The following is a 13,524-nucleotide window of genomic DNA, read 5'->3' on the forward strand; positions in this document are numbered from 1 at the left end:
ATGGTCACACTGACAGAGCTCCAGCGTTGCTCTGTGAAGAGAGGAAAACCTTCCAGAAGAACAACCATCTCTGCAGCACTCCACCAATCAGGCCTGTATAGTAGAGTGACCAGATGGAAGCCACTCATTAGTAAAAGGCACAACAGCCCGTGATTTGCCAAAAGGCACCTGAAGGACTCTTAGACCATGAGAAACAAAATTCTCTGGTCTGATGAAACAAAGATTAAACTATTTTCCCTGAAGGCCAAGCATCATGTCTAGAGGAAACAAGGCACCGCTCATCACCTGGCCAATACAACCCCTACAGTGAAGCATCGGTGGTGGCAGCATCAGGGGCAGTTCTACACAGGGGCCTACAGGGGCCAGTGCCCGTTTAAAAATGTCCCTGGTCCCCCCTGTGCTGACTGAATAAAAAAAATTATATATATATATATATTTTTACATGTTTTTCTTCTTCTAGTAGTCATCATGAAACGAAGAAGGGACATTTTTTTGCCCCAGTAAATAAAAAAGTTAGAGAAACATAGCAAAAGTATTGAGAGAGCTGAGGAGCTGGAAGAGGGAGAGCCAGAGCCGTTTGTATGATTTTAATGTAAAGCAAAATTAAAGTATTTAATGTTTAAATATCATTTGTTTCTGTTTTTTAATGTGCCCCTCTGATTAAACACTGGCCCTCCCTTGGCCCCCCCAGTAAAATTTGTCTAGAACCGCCACTGGGTAGCATCATGATGTGGGGAGGTTTTTCAGCAGCAGGAACTGGGAGACTAGTTAGGATCTAGGGAAAGATAAATGCAGCAATGTACAGAGACATCCTTGATGAAAACCTGATCCAGAGTGCTCTGGACCTCCGACTGGGGCGAAGGTTCATCTTCCAACAGGACAACGACCCTAAGCACACAGCCAAGATAACAAAGGAGTTGCTTCAGGACAACTCTGTGAATGTCCTTGAGTGGCCCAGCCAGAGCCCAGACTTGTACCCGATTGAACATCACTGGAGAGATCTGAAAATGGCTGTGCACCGACACTCCCCATCCAACCTGATGGAGCTTGAGGTCCTGCAAAGAAGAATGGGAGAAACTGCCCAAAAATAGATGTGCCAAGCTTGTAACATCATAGTCAAAAAGACTTGAGGCTGTAATTGGTGCTTCAACAAAGTATTGAGCAAAGGCTGTGAATACTTATGTTTATGTTATATGTTAGTTTTTTTATTTGTAATAGATTTGGAAACATTTAACACAAGGTTTTTTCACTTTGTCATTATGGGGTATTGTGTGTAGAATTGAGGTAAAAAAATTAATTTCATCAATTTTGGAATAAGGCTGTAACATAACAAAATGTGGAAAAAGTGAAGGGCAGTGAATACTTTCAGTACATGGCCCTGTGCATGGGTATTCATGAGCAGTAGGACACAATACATTTTACCTGCAATCCTTGACTTGAAAACAATTAGTCTAGTTTATTATAGAGGTTTTGATACAGCTGATTCTGGTAAGTCATTTTAAAGCGCTTAGGACCTGTTGGGAATTAACCCAACTTCGGTGAGGATATGAAACATCCAACATTATAAATGTCGTCTTATGAAAACAATTGGAGTTGATCAGAAACTTTTTTTTTAATGTATATTGTAACTTTGAGGCTGTTTTTCTTATGTAGATTTTGAGACAACATTTCACAAAGTAATCCATGTCCAAACTGTTGAAAGAGGGGAAGGCGTCTTGTCTTGACTACTCGTGTCCATGGCACGTTAGCCCCGCCTGCCTGCGAGGCTCGGTTTTGAACCCTCTCTAGAAGTCTGTCCTTTCCTTTCTTTGAGGTTTGAGAAATCAATGGAGGTGTGAAAGGCTGGCGGGATTACACAGAGACCATCAGGTAATGTAATTTTGTCAAGGTACTGTTCGTACTGGCTCTGTACATTTTTTCGGCTCTCGGTCTGACACCGGATTGTCATGACTTCAATTAGATAGCCTAGCTAGCTGATAGCTATTAGTGTTAGCTAGCTATTTAGCTAACATTAGCCAGTCTAGCTAGGGTTCCCACATGCTTGCTATAGCTAGCTAGTCATGTCCTAATGTTAGTTTGCGCGGTGGTGTGGGGTACGACACTGTCTGCTAAAAACTGGCTAGCTGGCAGGCAAACACACCTCGACTAGCTATTAGAAAGGGTAGCTCTAGCTATCTAGCTAACGTTTTTTGCCAGGAAATTAATTCCATTATGCTCTTTTCAACGTAAAGTTAGTTACCTAATCGGCCAGTTTTCGTTTTCTATAGCTAAAGTAGCTACCTGTTCAAAAGATGGGAGTATCAGACCGAGGAAGGACCCAACCATAATCCTGGGGTGAAGTAGTAGTCACTTTCCAGTCTGACCTCACTGCACGCGGACAAAAGCAGTTCTAGTAGGCTACGTCAGAATGTAGCAAGCAATAAAAAGCATTTCTTCTCTGCTGGAATGTTTTTAATGTTATACACCTTGGTATGGTAGCTATCTTTATAAAGTAATTGTCACCGAAGATAACTTTTTTTGGACACCCTTTGGAAGTCACCCTTTCACTCGTAGTATAGACCCTATGCGTGTCAACTGTCTGTCACATAACGAGGCGCATTCCTCGCTGCTCATCATATTCTACGAAGTTAAATTGAGGTGGTAGAGAGTTCTGGGAACTTCAGCTCTGTTGGAATTTTGCTGGCAGGAACAGCAATGGGGGAACCCATCAACAGTTGAAGGACGCGTTTTCATTCATGTACTCTTGAATATGACAAAGAGCGTACTGCGTTTGTCTTTACTTAAAAATAAGCCCACATCCAGTAGCCTGTGACAGTTAGCATAAACAAATTATTGAAGAAAGTTGTGATGTCCATTTCATTCCCACATCCAGCGCTTACAGGTTTAGTAATGCTTCGAAACGAGGCCAGGTCAATCAAGGATGCAAGTGGCTTGGCAGCTCGGCAAGTTTGCCATTTAGTTGATGGGATTAAGTCTTTGCAGTCACGCTAATTGTAGAATAATTTTCGAGGGAACAATTAGAATCGGTTATTTTGAATTGAAGGAATGTCAAAATGTTTTATATAAAAACGTGTCTCCTTTAAATCTACCCTAACTACTGGAATGGCACATCCCAAGGCAGATAAAATAAATGACGTGTGTGTGTGTGTGTGTGTGTGTGTGTGTGTGGTTATACGATTACTGAGATTTCTTTCTTTATTCCTTTAGGTTCGTCCTCATGCCAGGTCACCAGATGAGAGTTGTATAGTAGAGGGCTGAGGGGAATTGTGCTGCACTGACTAGGAGCGCAGTTCACAGGTGAGTTGAAGGGACTGTTTAATTTGCACCCCTTACCAATTAAGTGAAAGATCATTTTAAATAATGTCTTAATTAAATAGGGCACCACTCATGATAATGAACAATTTACAGTTAAATGTCTCTGCCCATTAGGTCTTCTCTGCTGTGTGTTTGCATGCCCAGCAAGGCTTTGGCAGAGTTGTTTTTGCTGTGTTTGGAGAGTATGTTTGTACAGGGTGTCCCAGAGGCCTCTCAGTGTGGAACTGACATAACCTTTGCCCAGTTGCAGGGGTAACCCATTCATTGTAGTTCAATGGCCTCTGTCACTCTGTTCATAAGAACTCACTGGGTAAAGGTGCTTTACCTTCAGTGCAGACATACAAAGCCAGTTTGCAGTGATCAAAAAAATCCAAGTGTGATTCTTTTAACGGGGGAATTTAGTTAGGTATCAACTTCTACGTTGATTTTGTCTTGTGTCTGATGTGTCGAATCTGACATGGGGTTCTCTGCCCTCCCCAGCCCTCCGGGTGCTCTCCTCTGTGTTCAGTCTGCCTCAGGGTGGACAAGCTTCCCACTGTTCAGTAGGAGAGGTTGTCCTGAGTCATAGAAACAATGATGGTGGCCAATGCCAAGTCAGGCTCAGGTAAGCTCCCTCAGAGGAGGGGTCATGCTGGGAATGACTGCTTGAATGGCATCGAGGTCTAACCCAAACTCTAATTTTTTAGAGAGATGCATTGCTATTCAATGGCTGTGTGATTTAGGCTATGGTCTAATACTTTTTTTCCCCCTCTCGGTTTTGTATTGCACTGTTTGATGAGAGAGAGAGAGAGATCTGTGAGTGGAACGATTCACTGGCCATTGTTGCTTGTTTACATGTATGGAAATGAGGGGCATTTGCAGTGAATTGGCGTATTCATCGTCTGTCCAGTTATTACCATTCTAGATTTAATATGGTTACTTATGTCACCATTTCTAGAAATCACCAACTTTTTATCCTAATCAAATGCCTTTGCGATCAAAGCTGTAATGCACATATTCAGAGTGGAATCTAGCTGGTTTTATACGTGTCTCTGTAGTGGGTAGATCTAAACAAATATGTTCTGACAATTGCGTTGTGCTTTCCTTTCTAACTGGCCGTGCTGCTGCTCCATCTGTCTTGATGACCTCTGAGATGAGTGTGTCAGAGTGGAGTATAAACTGAACTGTGTGTGTGTTCCTACAGCCATGCAGCAGGTGCTGGATAACCTGAGGGACCTGTCCCCAACCACGGGTGCCAAAGACATCGATCTCATCTTCCTCAGAGGCATCATGGAGAGCCCCATTGTCCGCTCCCTCGCCAAGGTATCACCGATGGACACAGACACATCCACACGCACACACACAGATGCACACACACGGGCACACACACCCATCCACGCCCAACCAAGTTAGCTCGTCAGCAGCGTTGTCAAGAAAACACCTTTTCCATCATGCGACGACAACTTCTTTGAAAATGTGACATCATAAATGTCACGGCGGGCACCCCCCTCTCAAACATCCGAGGCCTGTGTGGGTACGCTTACAATGCTGTTCTCACATGCAGCGCTGTCATGGGCATTTAGTGATTTACTCCCCCTGCCAGTTGGACCAGAGGAGGTTGAGAACGGATGTCTGACAGGGAGGTGTAAGGTCAGCTGGTCACTGCAGGAAGGGTTGACTAGTCAACAGCTGCATCTATGTTTAAACACGGACAGCGAAATGTCATCCATAAGGAGGTTACAGATGCCAATTAACAGGGCCACTGTTGTCAGGGAATTCTGTCGGTGCGTTACGAGTTTATGACATTGACCTATGGGAAGTTAGGGAACATCTACCCTGCTGGAATGCAGCAGTGCTTCGGTGGTGCGATTGGAAAAGACCTGTCTGCATTCCTCTCTGAGGGCTTGGCTGCAGGGTGTTTACTGTAGGCAGTACAGTGTATGGTTACAGTAGTTCACCGATATCTCACTTCACAGATATAAAAAATACTCTCAATTGACAGCACCAAACCATGTTAATGTAATGTTATCATTAGGATGTGTGATTAGTTGAAGCTCTTTCCTGCCAAGAGACTTATTCCTTGTCTTCTCTAAGAGTTGATGTTCGCACTCTGGTGTTGACATAATATGTCAAGAGTAGAGCCCTTTGTGTTGTTGAAGCTTTTAGAAGATTGCTTTTGAATTTGAACGTAGAAATTTTATGACACTGGATTGAGCAAGGTTTTTTCATAGGTTTCGTACACGGGTGTGTCTGTGTTTCTGCAGGCCCATGAGCGTCTGGAGGATGTGAAGCTTGAGGCAGTAAGGGACAATAACCTTCAGCTGGTGACCGAGATCCTGGACTCGCTGAGCGGGTTGACGGGGTGTGACACAGGTGCGGCCGAACTTGCCAAAATCCTTCAGGAACCTCACTTCCAGGTAAGACAGTTACTTGTTCTCCACACAGGCACACATACACACACTTGATGCACAAGGTAAACTAGTGACACAACTAATTAGGAAACACACTCTACACATACATTTTGACACACAAAGGAATATGTGAAACACTCGCTGTAACATGTACAAACAGGGCACACGATTCAAGCAGCAGAGTCATTCTGATGAACAGACAAACTGTTCACATGAGGGTTAGTCTTGTGGACTGGATGTCAAAGCCTTTTAAGAGTAGCATCATCATATTCCTCAAGAGCCAATCACCCTGCTCCTTCCTCCTCTTGCCTGTGTCTGGACCAATAGGAGGCCGGGGCCTGAGGGGGCTCTGGACTTGGTCCAATGTGACGCTGAGCTGTTAGTATATTTTACAGGGAGAGGTGTCTGTAGCTCAGTGTCTGTGTGAACATCTAGATCTGGACTGTACAGGCTCTTCATGACTAAACCATTTTTTTGACAGCTTTGGTGAGAATAATGGGCCATTCCTTCTTTTACTGTTTGTGACAGGTTTATGTATTATTATTCTTTTTAAATAGGCGTGTTGGGTTATGCCCTGTCCTGAGTTGTAAATTTGATCTTGAGCAATGTAGTGTTAATGGGTACTGTCACTCAATGTCACTATTCTAAAATGTTCAAAGCTGTTGCTGTGCTCCTAACTATTTCTCTCTCGATCTTTTTCTCTCTCCTTCTTTCTCTGTCCCCTCTCTCTCTTTCTCTCACACAAATGCAGTCTTTGATCGAGGCCCATGACAAGGTGGCCGCTAAGTGCTATGAGATGCCACACAAGGAAGTTAACAACGAGGCCACGGTGACCAGCATGATCATACCAGTTGACGCTGTCAGGATGATTGGGATCCAGAAGAAGGCAGGGGAGCCCCTGGTGAGTGAGGTCTCTCTGGCCCCCTGGCCTAGTTTCCCCTCACACCCAAAGTCATCCTGTTCCAGAGCCGTGGTTCCTGGGTCCAGGTGTTCTTTCACAGAAACCAGAGGGAGTCCCATGAAACAAGCCCAGTCTGGGATGATTGGGGATAATTACTGTTCAAATTAAATAAATGTTGTGTATATATAATAACTATTACAAAATATAATCAAATTTATATAGCCCTTATTACAAGACAATGTCGCAGAGGGCTTCACAAACGCCCATAGAACTGCACCTAAATCAACCTAAACCCTAAAGGAATTGGTGATCTCTGTCAGGGCGTGACGTTCCGGGTGGAGCGGGGTGAACTGGTCATCGCGCGGATCCTGCACGGCACCATGATTGACCGGCAGGGAATGCTGCACGCTGGCGACATCATCCGTGAGGTGAACGGGCGCGAGGTTGGCAGCAACCCCAAGGAGCTGCAGGAGCTGCTGAAGCACAGCAGCGGCAGCATCACCCTCAAGATCCTGCCGAGTTACAGAGACACGCCAGCGCCCCCGCAGGTGAGAGAGAGACACTTAAAAAGGTGGTGTCATAATACTGAAACTGCACACACAACCCCCTATGGAAATACAGTAAAGGTCAACTTGAGTGTTGTCAAGGTGTTAATCTGATTTGTGTTTGTTGTGTGTATTCAAAAAGGCTCTTCCCCTATTTTTTGGGTGTGTGTTGTCCCAGTCAAGCCTGGGTGTAGTGTTGTCACAAAAAACTGTACTCCGGTACCAGAATGTCTGAAGTTACGGTAGTACCGAGTACGGATTCTACCCGGTACCAATGCAGAGTCGGTGCTCACAAGCACAGTGTTGCCCAAAAAATCTCACCAGAAGTCGCTAGTGGCTCTCTGTAAAGTCGCTAGATGAGTTTTTCTGTGACTAGGGAAGACGAAAAGTTGGCAACACTGGACAAGCAGTTAATGCTGCAGGGGCTACACGAAAAGTTATTGGCAAAAAAAAGTGGAAGAGCCAATTAAAGAGCCCAATGAAGCATGTGGAGATCCACTACAGAGATTACATCTGAGATATTGTAGGTGACTGTTACTGTCAACAAATGAGAGTTGTTCAGTAAACTATTTTAGTTTTTTGCTTTGGTATCGAAAATGGTATCGAGTACCGTGAAATTTCACTGGAATTGGTACAGACTACTGAAATTTTGATACAGTGGCAACACTACCTGGATGTGGGTACGAGCCTCTTGACCTGGTGCTAACCCAGAATGCAAGGCGACTGTAACCGGGCCTGCGAACGCCCTATTAATAACACACAACAGGCTATCTGGGGCATTTAGCAGGAGGAGGAAGGGAGGAGTGGAGGAGGGAGGCTGTAGTGGAGGAGAGAGCCCTCAGGCAGCAACCATTACCACCCCCTTCCCTACACATACCACCAGGCCCCTGAAACTCTCCCTTGAAAGGCCCTCTGACCCATTTATTGTACCTTTTAACAAACCATCCATACACAGACGCCCTCAAACCTGCTGAGCAGCCCTGTGTAAGGTCAGGGCAGACGGTGACTTTTGACCCTGCAGGAAGTGATGGATGCTGTGTGATAGTGGATCCTCTCCTTTTTTAGTCTTGCCATTGTGTCAGTTGTTCAGATAAATGTGTCACACTCATAATATCTACCTGTACCCAAGATACCATATTTATTCATTTGACACAGTTGTTGTCTAATGCCATCAGGTTTATCTGAAGCCGCATTTCAACTACAACCCAGCCACGGACAGCCTGATCCCTTGCAAGGAGGCCGGCCTGGCGTTTGCCAAAGGAGACATCCTCCACATTGTCAACAAGGAGGACCCCAATTGGTGGCAGGTGAGACGACTCATCCCCGGCAGGAAACATGGACCGCTAGTTTAGGAGTTCAGAGACTGAAATGTACTGTATTCATGGCTTGACTTTGACCTTCTCTGCCCCCCATCCCCTCCAGGCATGTAACCTTGCAGTAGGAGCCACAGGACTGATCCCCAGCCAGTTCCTGGAGGAGAAGAGGAAAGCGTTTGTGCGGCGAGACTGGGAAAGCTCAGGTAGAGAGCTGTTCACCCACAGCTTCACCACTATACATCGTTCGGTCCTGAGTCTGGCTGTTCATTCAGTAACAAAAAGAAACAGCCCGAGAATCCAACCTGATCTCGTCATGAAAATACTGAAACTGCAGGGAGTTGTTGGTGCCACCAGGTGGACTAAGGGTGCGTTTTTCATTTTAAACAGGGATTCTCTGCGGGACACTTACTGGAAAGAGGAAGAAAAAGAAAATGATGTACCTGACGGCAAAGAATGCAGGTGTGTACATGTACCTCCAGGCCTGTAGTGTAATGTTACAACCTTTCTGCTTTGGGAAAGCTCTCCAGCCAGGCAGAGGACTAAGATAATTGACACCAGGCCATGCATAGGCACACAACTTATTTGGTTCCCACCATTCTCTCAGCCCCAATTCTCAGCCACCTTCAATTGTGTGTGTGTGTGTGTGTGAAGAGCTAGCGAAGCTAATGGTCAAAGCCTGTGTGTGTTCCTGACCAGAGTTTGACCGGCACGAGCTGCAGACCTACGAGGAGGTGACCAAGATGCCGCCTTTCCAGAGGAAGACACTGGTTCTGATCGGAGCACAGGGGGTCGGTCGGCGGAGCCTGAAGAACAGGCTGACTGTGATCAACCCCCTACGCTACGGCACCACTGTACCCTGTGAGTGTCCTCTGTGTGTGTGGGACAGATTTATTTTTTAAATTTATATATCAAATATATATGATGTCAAATATTGTATATATACAGTTAGGTCCATAAGTATTTGGACATTGACACAATTTTCATCATTTTGGCTCTGTATACCACCACAATGGATTTGAAATGAAACAATCAAGATGTGCTTTAAGTGCAGACTGTCAGCTTTAATTTCAGGGTATTTACATCCAAATCAGGTGAACGGTGTAGAAATTACAACACATTTTATATGTGCCCCCCCCCTTTTTAAGGGACCAAAAATGACAAACTAACATAATCATAAATCTAATTGTCACTTTTAATACTTGGTTGCAAATCCTTTGCAGTCAATGACAGCCTGAAGTCTGGAACCCATAGACATCACCAGACGCTGGGTTTCGTCCCTGGTGATGCTCTGCCAGGCCTCTACTGCAACTGTCTTCAGTTCCTGCTTGTTCTTGGGGCATTTTCCCTTCAGTTTTGTCTTTAGCAAGTGAAATGCATGCTCAATTGGATTTAGGTCAGGTGATTGACTTGGCCATTGCAGAACATTCCACTTCTTTGCCTTAAAAAACTCTTTGGTTGCTTTCGCAGTATGCTTCGGGTCATTGTCCATCTGCACTGTGAAGCGCCGTCCTATGAGTTCTGAAGCATTTGGCTGAATCTGAGCAGATAATATTGCCCGAAACACTTCAGAATTCATCCTACTGCTTTTGTCAGCAGTCACATCATCGATAAATACAAGGGAACCAGTTCCATTGGCAGCCATACATGCCCATGCCATAACACTACCTCCACCATGCTTCACTGATGAGGTGGTATGCTTTGGATCATGAGCAGTTCCTTCCCTTCTCCATACTCTTCTCTTCCCATCATTCTGGTACAAGTTGATCTTGGTCTCATCTGTCCATAGGATGTTGTTCCAGAACTGTACAGGCTCTTTTAGATGTTTTTTTGGCAAACTCTAATCTGGTCTTCCTGTTTTTGAGACTCACCAATGGTTTACATCTTGTGGTGAACCCTCTGTATTTACTCTGGTGAAGTCTTCTCTTAATTGTTGACTTTGACACAGATACGCCTACCTCCTGGAGAGTGTTCTTGGATCTGGCCAACTGTTGTGAAGGGGTTTTTCTTCACCAGGGAAAGAATTCTTCTGTCATCCACCACAGTTGTTTTCCGTGATCTTCCGGGTCTTTTGGTGTTGCTGAGCTCACCAGTGCGTTCTTTCTTTTTAAGAATGTACCAAACAGTTGATTTGGCCACACCTAATGTTTTTGCTATCTCTCTGATAGGTTTGTTTTGATTTTTCAGCCTAACGATGGCTTGCTTCACTGATGGTGACAGCTCTTTGGACTTCATATTGAGAGTTGACAGCAACAGATTCCAAACACAAATACCATACTTGAAATGAACTCTAGACCTTTTATCTGCTCCTTGTCAATGAAATAACGAACTCCCTTTATGAGGGAATAACATACACCTGGCCATGGAACAGCTGAGCAGCCAATTGTCCAATTACTTTTGGTCCCTTAAAAAGGGGGGGGCCACATATAAAATGTATTGTAATTCCTACACCGTTCACCTGATTTGGATGTAAATACCCTGAAATTAAAGCTGAAAGTCTGCACTTAAAGCACACCTTGATTGTTTCATTTCAAATCCATTGTGGTGGTATACAGAGCCAAAAAGATGAAAATTGTGTCAATGTCCAAATACTTATGGACCTAACTGTATACATGCACTACCATTTAAAAGTTTGGGGTCACTTAGAAATGTCCTTATTTTTCAAAGAAAAGCCCTTTTTTTCAATGAAGATAACATTAGATTAATCAGAAATACACTCTATACATTGTTAATGTGGTAAATGACTATTCTAGGTGGAAACGTCTGGTTTTTAATGAGATATCTACATAGGTGTATAAGGGCCATTTCCAGCAACTATCACTCCAGTGTTCTAATGGTACATTGTGTTTGCTAATTGCCTTAGAAGACTAATGGATGATAAGAAAACCATTGAAAACCCTTGTGCAATTATGTTAGCACAGCTGAAAACTATTTTGCTGGTAAGAGAAGCTATAAAACTGGCCTTTGAGCTAGTTGAGTATTTGGACAATCCAACTTGTGGGAGGTGCTTCAGGAAGCATGGGGTGAAATTTCATCAGATTACCTCAACAAATTAACAGCTAGAATGCCAAAGGTCTGCAATGCTTTAATTGCTGCACTATAAGATCAGACTTTATACTCAAGCTAGAACCCATCTTCCTCCAGTCACGTCGCGTCTGCCCCGCGAGGAGGAGAGGAACGGCCAGTCGTACTGCTTTGTGACCCGGTCAGAGATGGAGGCAGACATCAAAGACAGCCAGTACCTGGAGCACGGAGAGTACGACGGGAACCTGTACGGCACCAAGATCGACTCCATCCATGAGGTGGTGGACACCGGCCGCACCTGCATCCTCGACGTCAACCCCCAGGTCAGAGGCGTGTGCGCTCACTCACACACGTACTCACTCTAACTCTTGTCACTCAAGACACTGTATATTTGGTTGCGGTTCATACTGGAAGGTGGTCTTGTTCTGTCCACAGGCTCTGAAAGTGTTAAAAACGGCTGAATTCATGCCATATGTAGTGTTCATTGCTGCCCCAGAGCTGGACACACTGCGAGCTATGCACAAGGCTGTGGTGGACGCAGGACTGACCACCAAGCTGCTCACGGTCAGTCTCCGTCTGTCCTCAACCTGAACATCACTCACTGTGTCTCTGAAAGCCAAATGGTGGCTGTTTCGTGTTTTGTGTGACTGATGGGAGACCTCCTTGCCATCTGTCCCCCAGGAGACGGATCTGAAGAAGACGGTGGACGAGAGCGCCAGGATCCGGCGGGCCTACAGCCACTACTTTGACTTGACCATCGTCAACGACAACCTGGACAAGGCCTTCGAGAAGCTGCAAGAGGCCGTGGAACAGCTGTCTCTGATGCCCCAGTGGGTCCCAGTCAGTTGGGTCTACTGAGCCAGCCAGCTGCTACTACCCCCCCTGCTGGTGGACACAAACAGCCCCGACCGCAGGGCCTGGGACGGGGGTCCTCCCCAGAGGAGAGGGGGTGTAAAAGCACACTTACTGGGTGTTCGACCCCTAGGCTGTGGAGCCCAGGCTTGACCTGCTCCAAACCAACAGACATGCCCCCCTGTACACTATGCAACTTGGTTCACATTACACAGAAAGTGTACTTATTTATTTGAATTTAAGTCTCCTTTTTTTGTTTGTTTTTTATAACTTAAAATCCGTTCACTAACATGGATCGGAGAGGAACTAGTATCATGCTGTTAAGGTGTTTTAAAATGTTCAATTGTATTGCTGTTACTCCTAACAACAATATAATACTTGATTTTAATTGATGATTATCATTTTAGGACATACAGTTATATATATTTATTCTTGCAAAGGTGAGGAGGGCTTGCTTTAGAAGGATACCTCAGTTTTACTCTGTTTACAGTGCAATACATCATACAGTGCTTCATCTCATTGTCTCACTACCCCGACCATGTAAAACATCTAATACCTGTCATCAAGTCCTCCTTCAACTATTGAAGCCATATCCTGAAACATCTCTATCTTTAAGGCAAAACTTTGAAGGGCTTAGACAGATACATAACTACCATATCATAACATGACCTTGTTTTGGTCCTTAAGAAGTCATTCAACGCTTATGTATTATATTTATATCTTAAAATGTTTTGGTGTTGCTAGACTGTCACTGGTTTCAGAACCATTGGCATGTCTACCTGCTGGGTCAGTATTTTGTCTACCATTTGGGTCAGTAATTTGTGTAAATGTACGTTTTAGACTGTCACCACAGTAGGTATGGTGCTGTGTTTGAGTTGGTTTGGGAAAACAATTTCCAGAAGATTTTTTACAGGGTACTGCATCTCAGAGAACCATCCCATTTGATGTGATGTTACTGAAACTTAACAGTTCTTAACAATAGCCATATCAACCTACAAGTATATATATATATTTTACAGTTACAACAGAAAAAAACTTGTATTTTCAAATGTGTCAATAAATTAACTAGTGTTTTTTTTCTAATGAACTAAACATTTTCTCATTGTTTTACATCAAACTTATTTTACCGTAAAAACTTTAAACCTTTGTCTGAGTATATTCCTGCAAAAAAAATCAACATTTGC

The 13,524-nt window shown here is 44.3% G+C and overlaps 1 protein-coding gene across 2 annotated transcripts; it reads left to right on the forward strand.

Moving 5' to 3' along the window:
* The first annotated feature begins 1,789 nt into the window (after positions 1 to 1,789).
* pals2a (protein associated with LIN7 2, MAGUK p55 family member a) lies at positions 1,790 to 13,486 on the forward strand. 2 transcript variants are annotated; one of them, XM_067237587.1, is made up of 13 exons: positions 1,790 to 1,869; positions 3,208 to 3,297; positions 4,499 to 4,617; positions 5,559 to 5,711; positions 6,457 to 6,606; positions 6,927 to 7,154; positions 8,327 to 8,458; positions 8,574 to 8,670; positions 8,855 to 8,926; positions 9,164 to 9,325; positions 11,609 to 11,811; positions 11,924 to 12,052; positions 12,170 to 13,486. In XM_067237587.1, exons 3-13 carry the CDS (start codon positions 4,501 to 4,503, stop codon positions 12,344 to 12,346), a joined length of 1,620 nt encoding a protein of 539 aa, XP_067093688.1. In that variant the 5' UTR covers positions 1,790 to 1,869; positions 3,208 to 3,297; positions 4,499 to 4,500; the 3' UTR covers positions 12,347 to 13,486. The 2 variants fall into 2 exon arrangements, with proteins under 2 accessions (XP_067093688.1, XP_067093687.1); XM_067237586.1 differs by lacking the exon at positions 1,790 to 1,869 and adding an exon at positions 3,796 to 3,919 and having other exon boundaries at positions 3,277 to 3,297.
* The last annotated feature ends 38 nt before the right edge of the window (positions 13,487 to 13,524 follow it).

This window comes from Osmerus mordax, chromosome 6 (assembly GCF_038355195.1).
Source record: "Osmerus mordax isolate fOsmMor3 chromosome 6, fOsmMor3.pri, whole genome shotgun sequence".
Taxonomy (NCBI): Eukaryota; Metazoa; Chordata; class Actinopteri; order Osmeriformes; family Osmeridae; genus Osmerus; species Osmerus mordax.

Coding starts and splice junctions, on each gene's coding strand:
- pals2a (XM_067237586.1), top strand. CDS start 3,889: ATGATGGTGGCCAATGCCAAGTCAGGCTCAG. Junction 8,671..8,854: donor GCGAGACTGGGAAAGCTCAG/GTAGAGAGCTGT, acceptor CATTTTAAACAG/GGATTCTCTGCGGGACACTT. Junction 11,812..11,923: donor TCCTCGACGTCAACCCCCAG/GTCAGAGGCGTG, acceptor TTCTGTCCACAG/GCTCTGAAAGTGTTAAAAAC.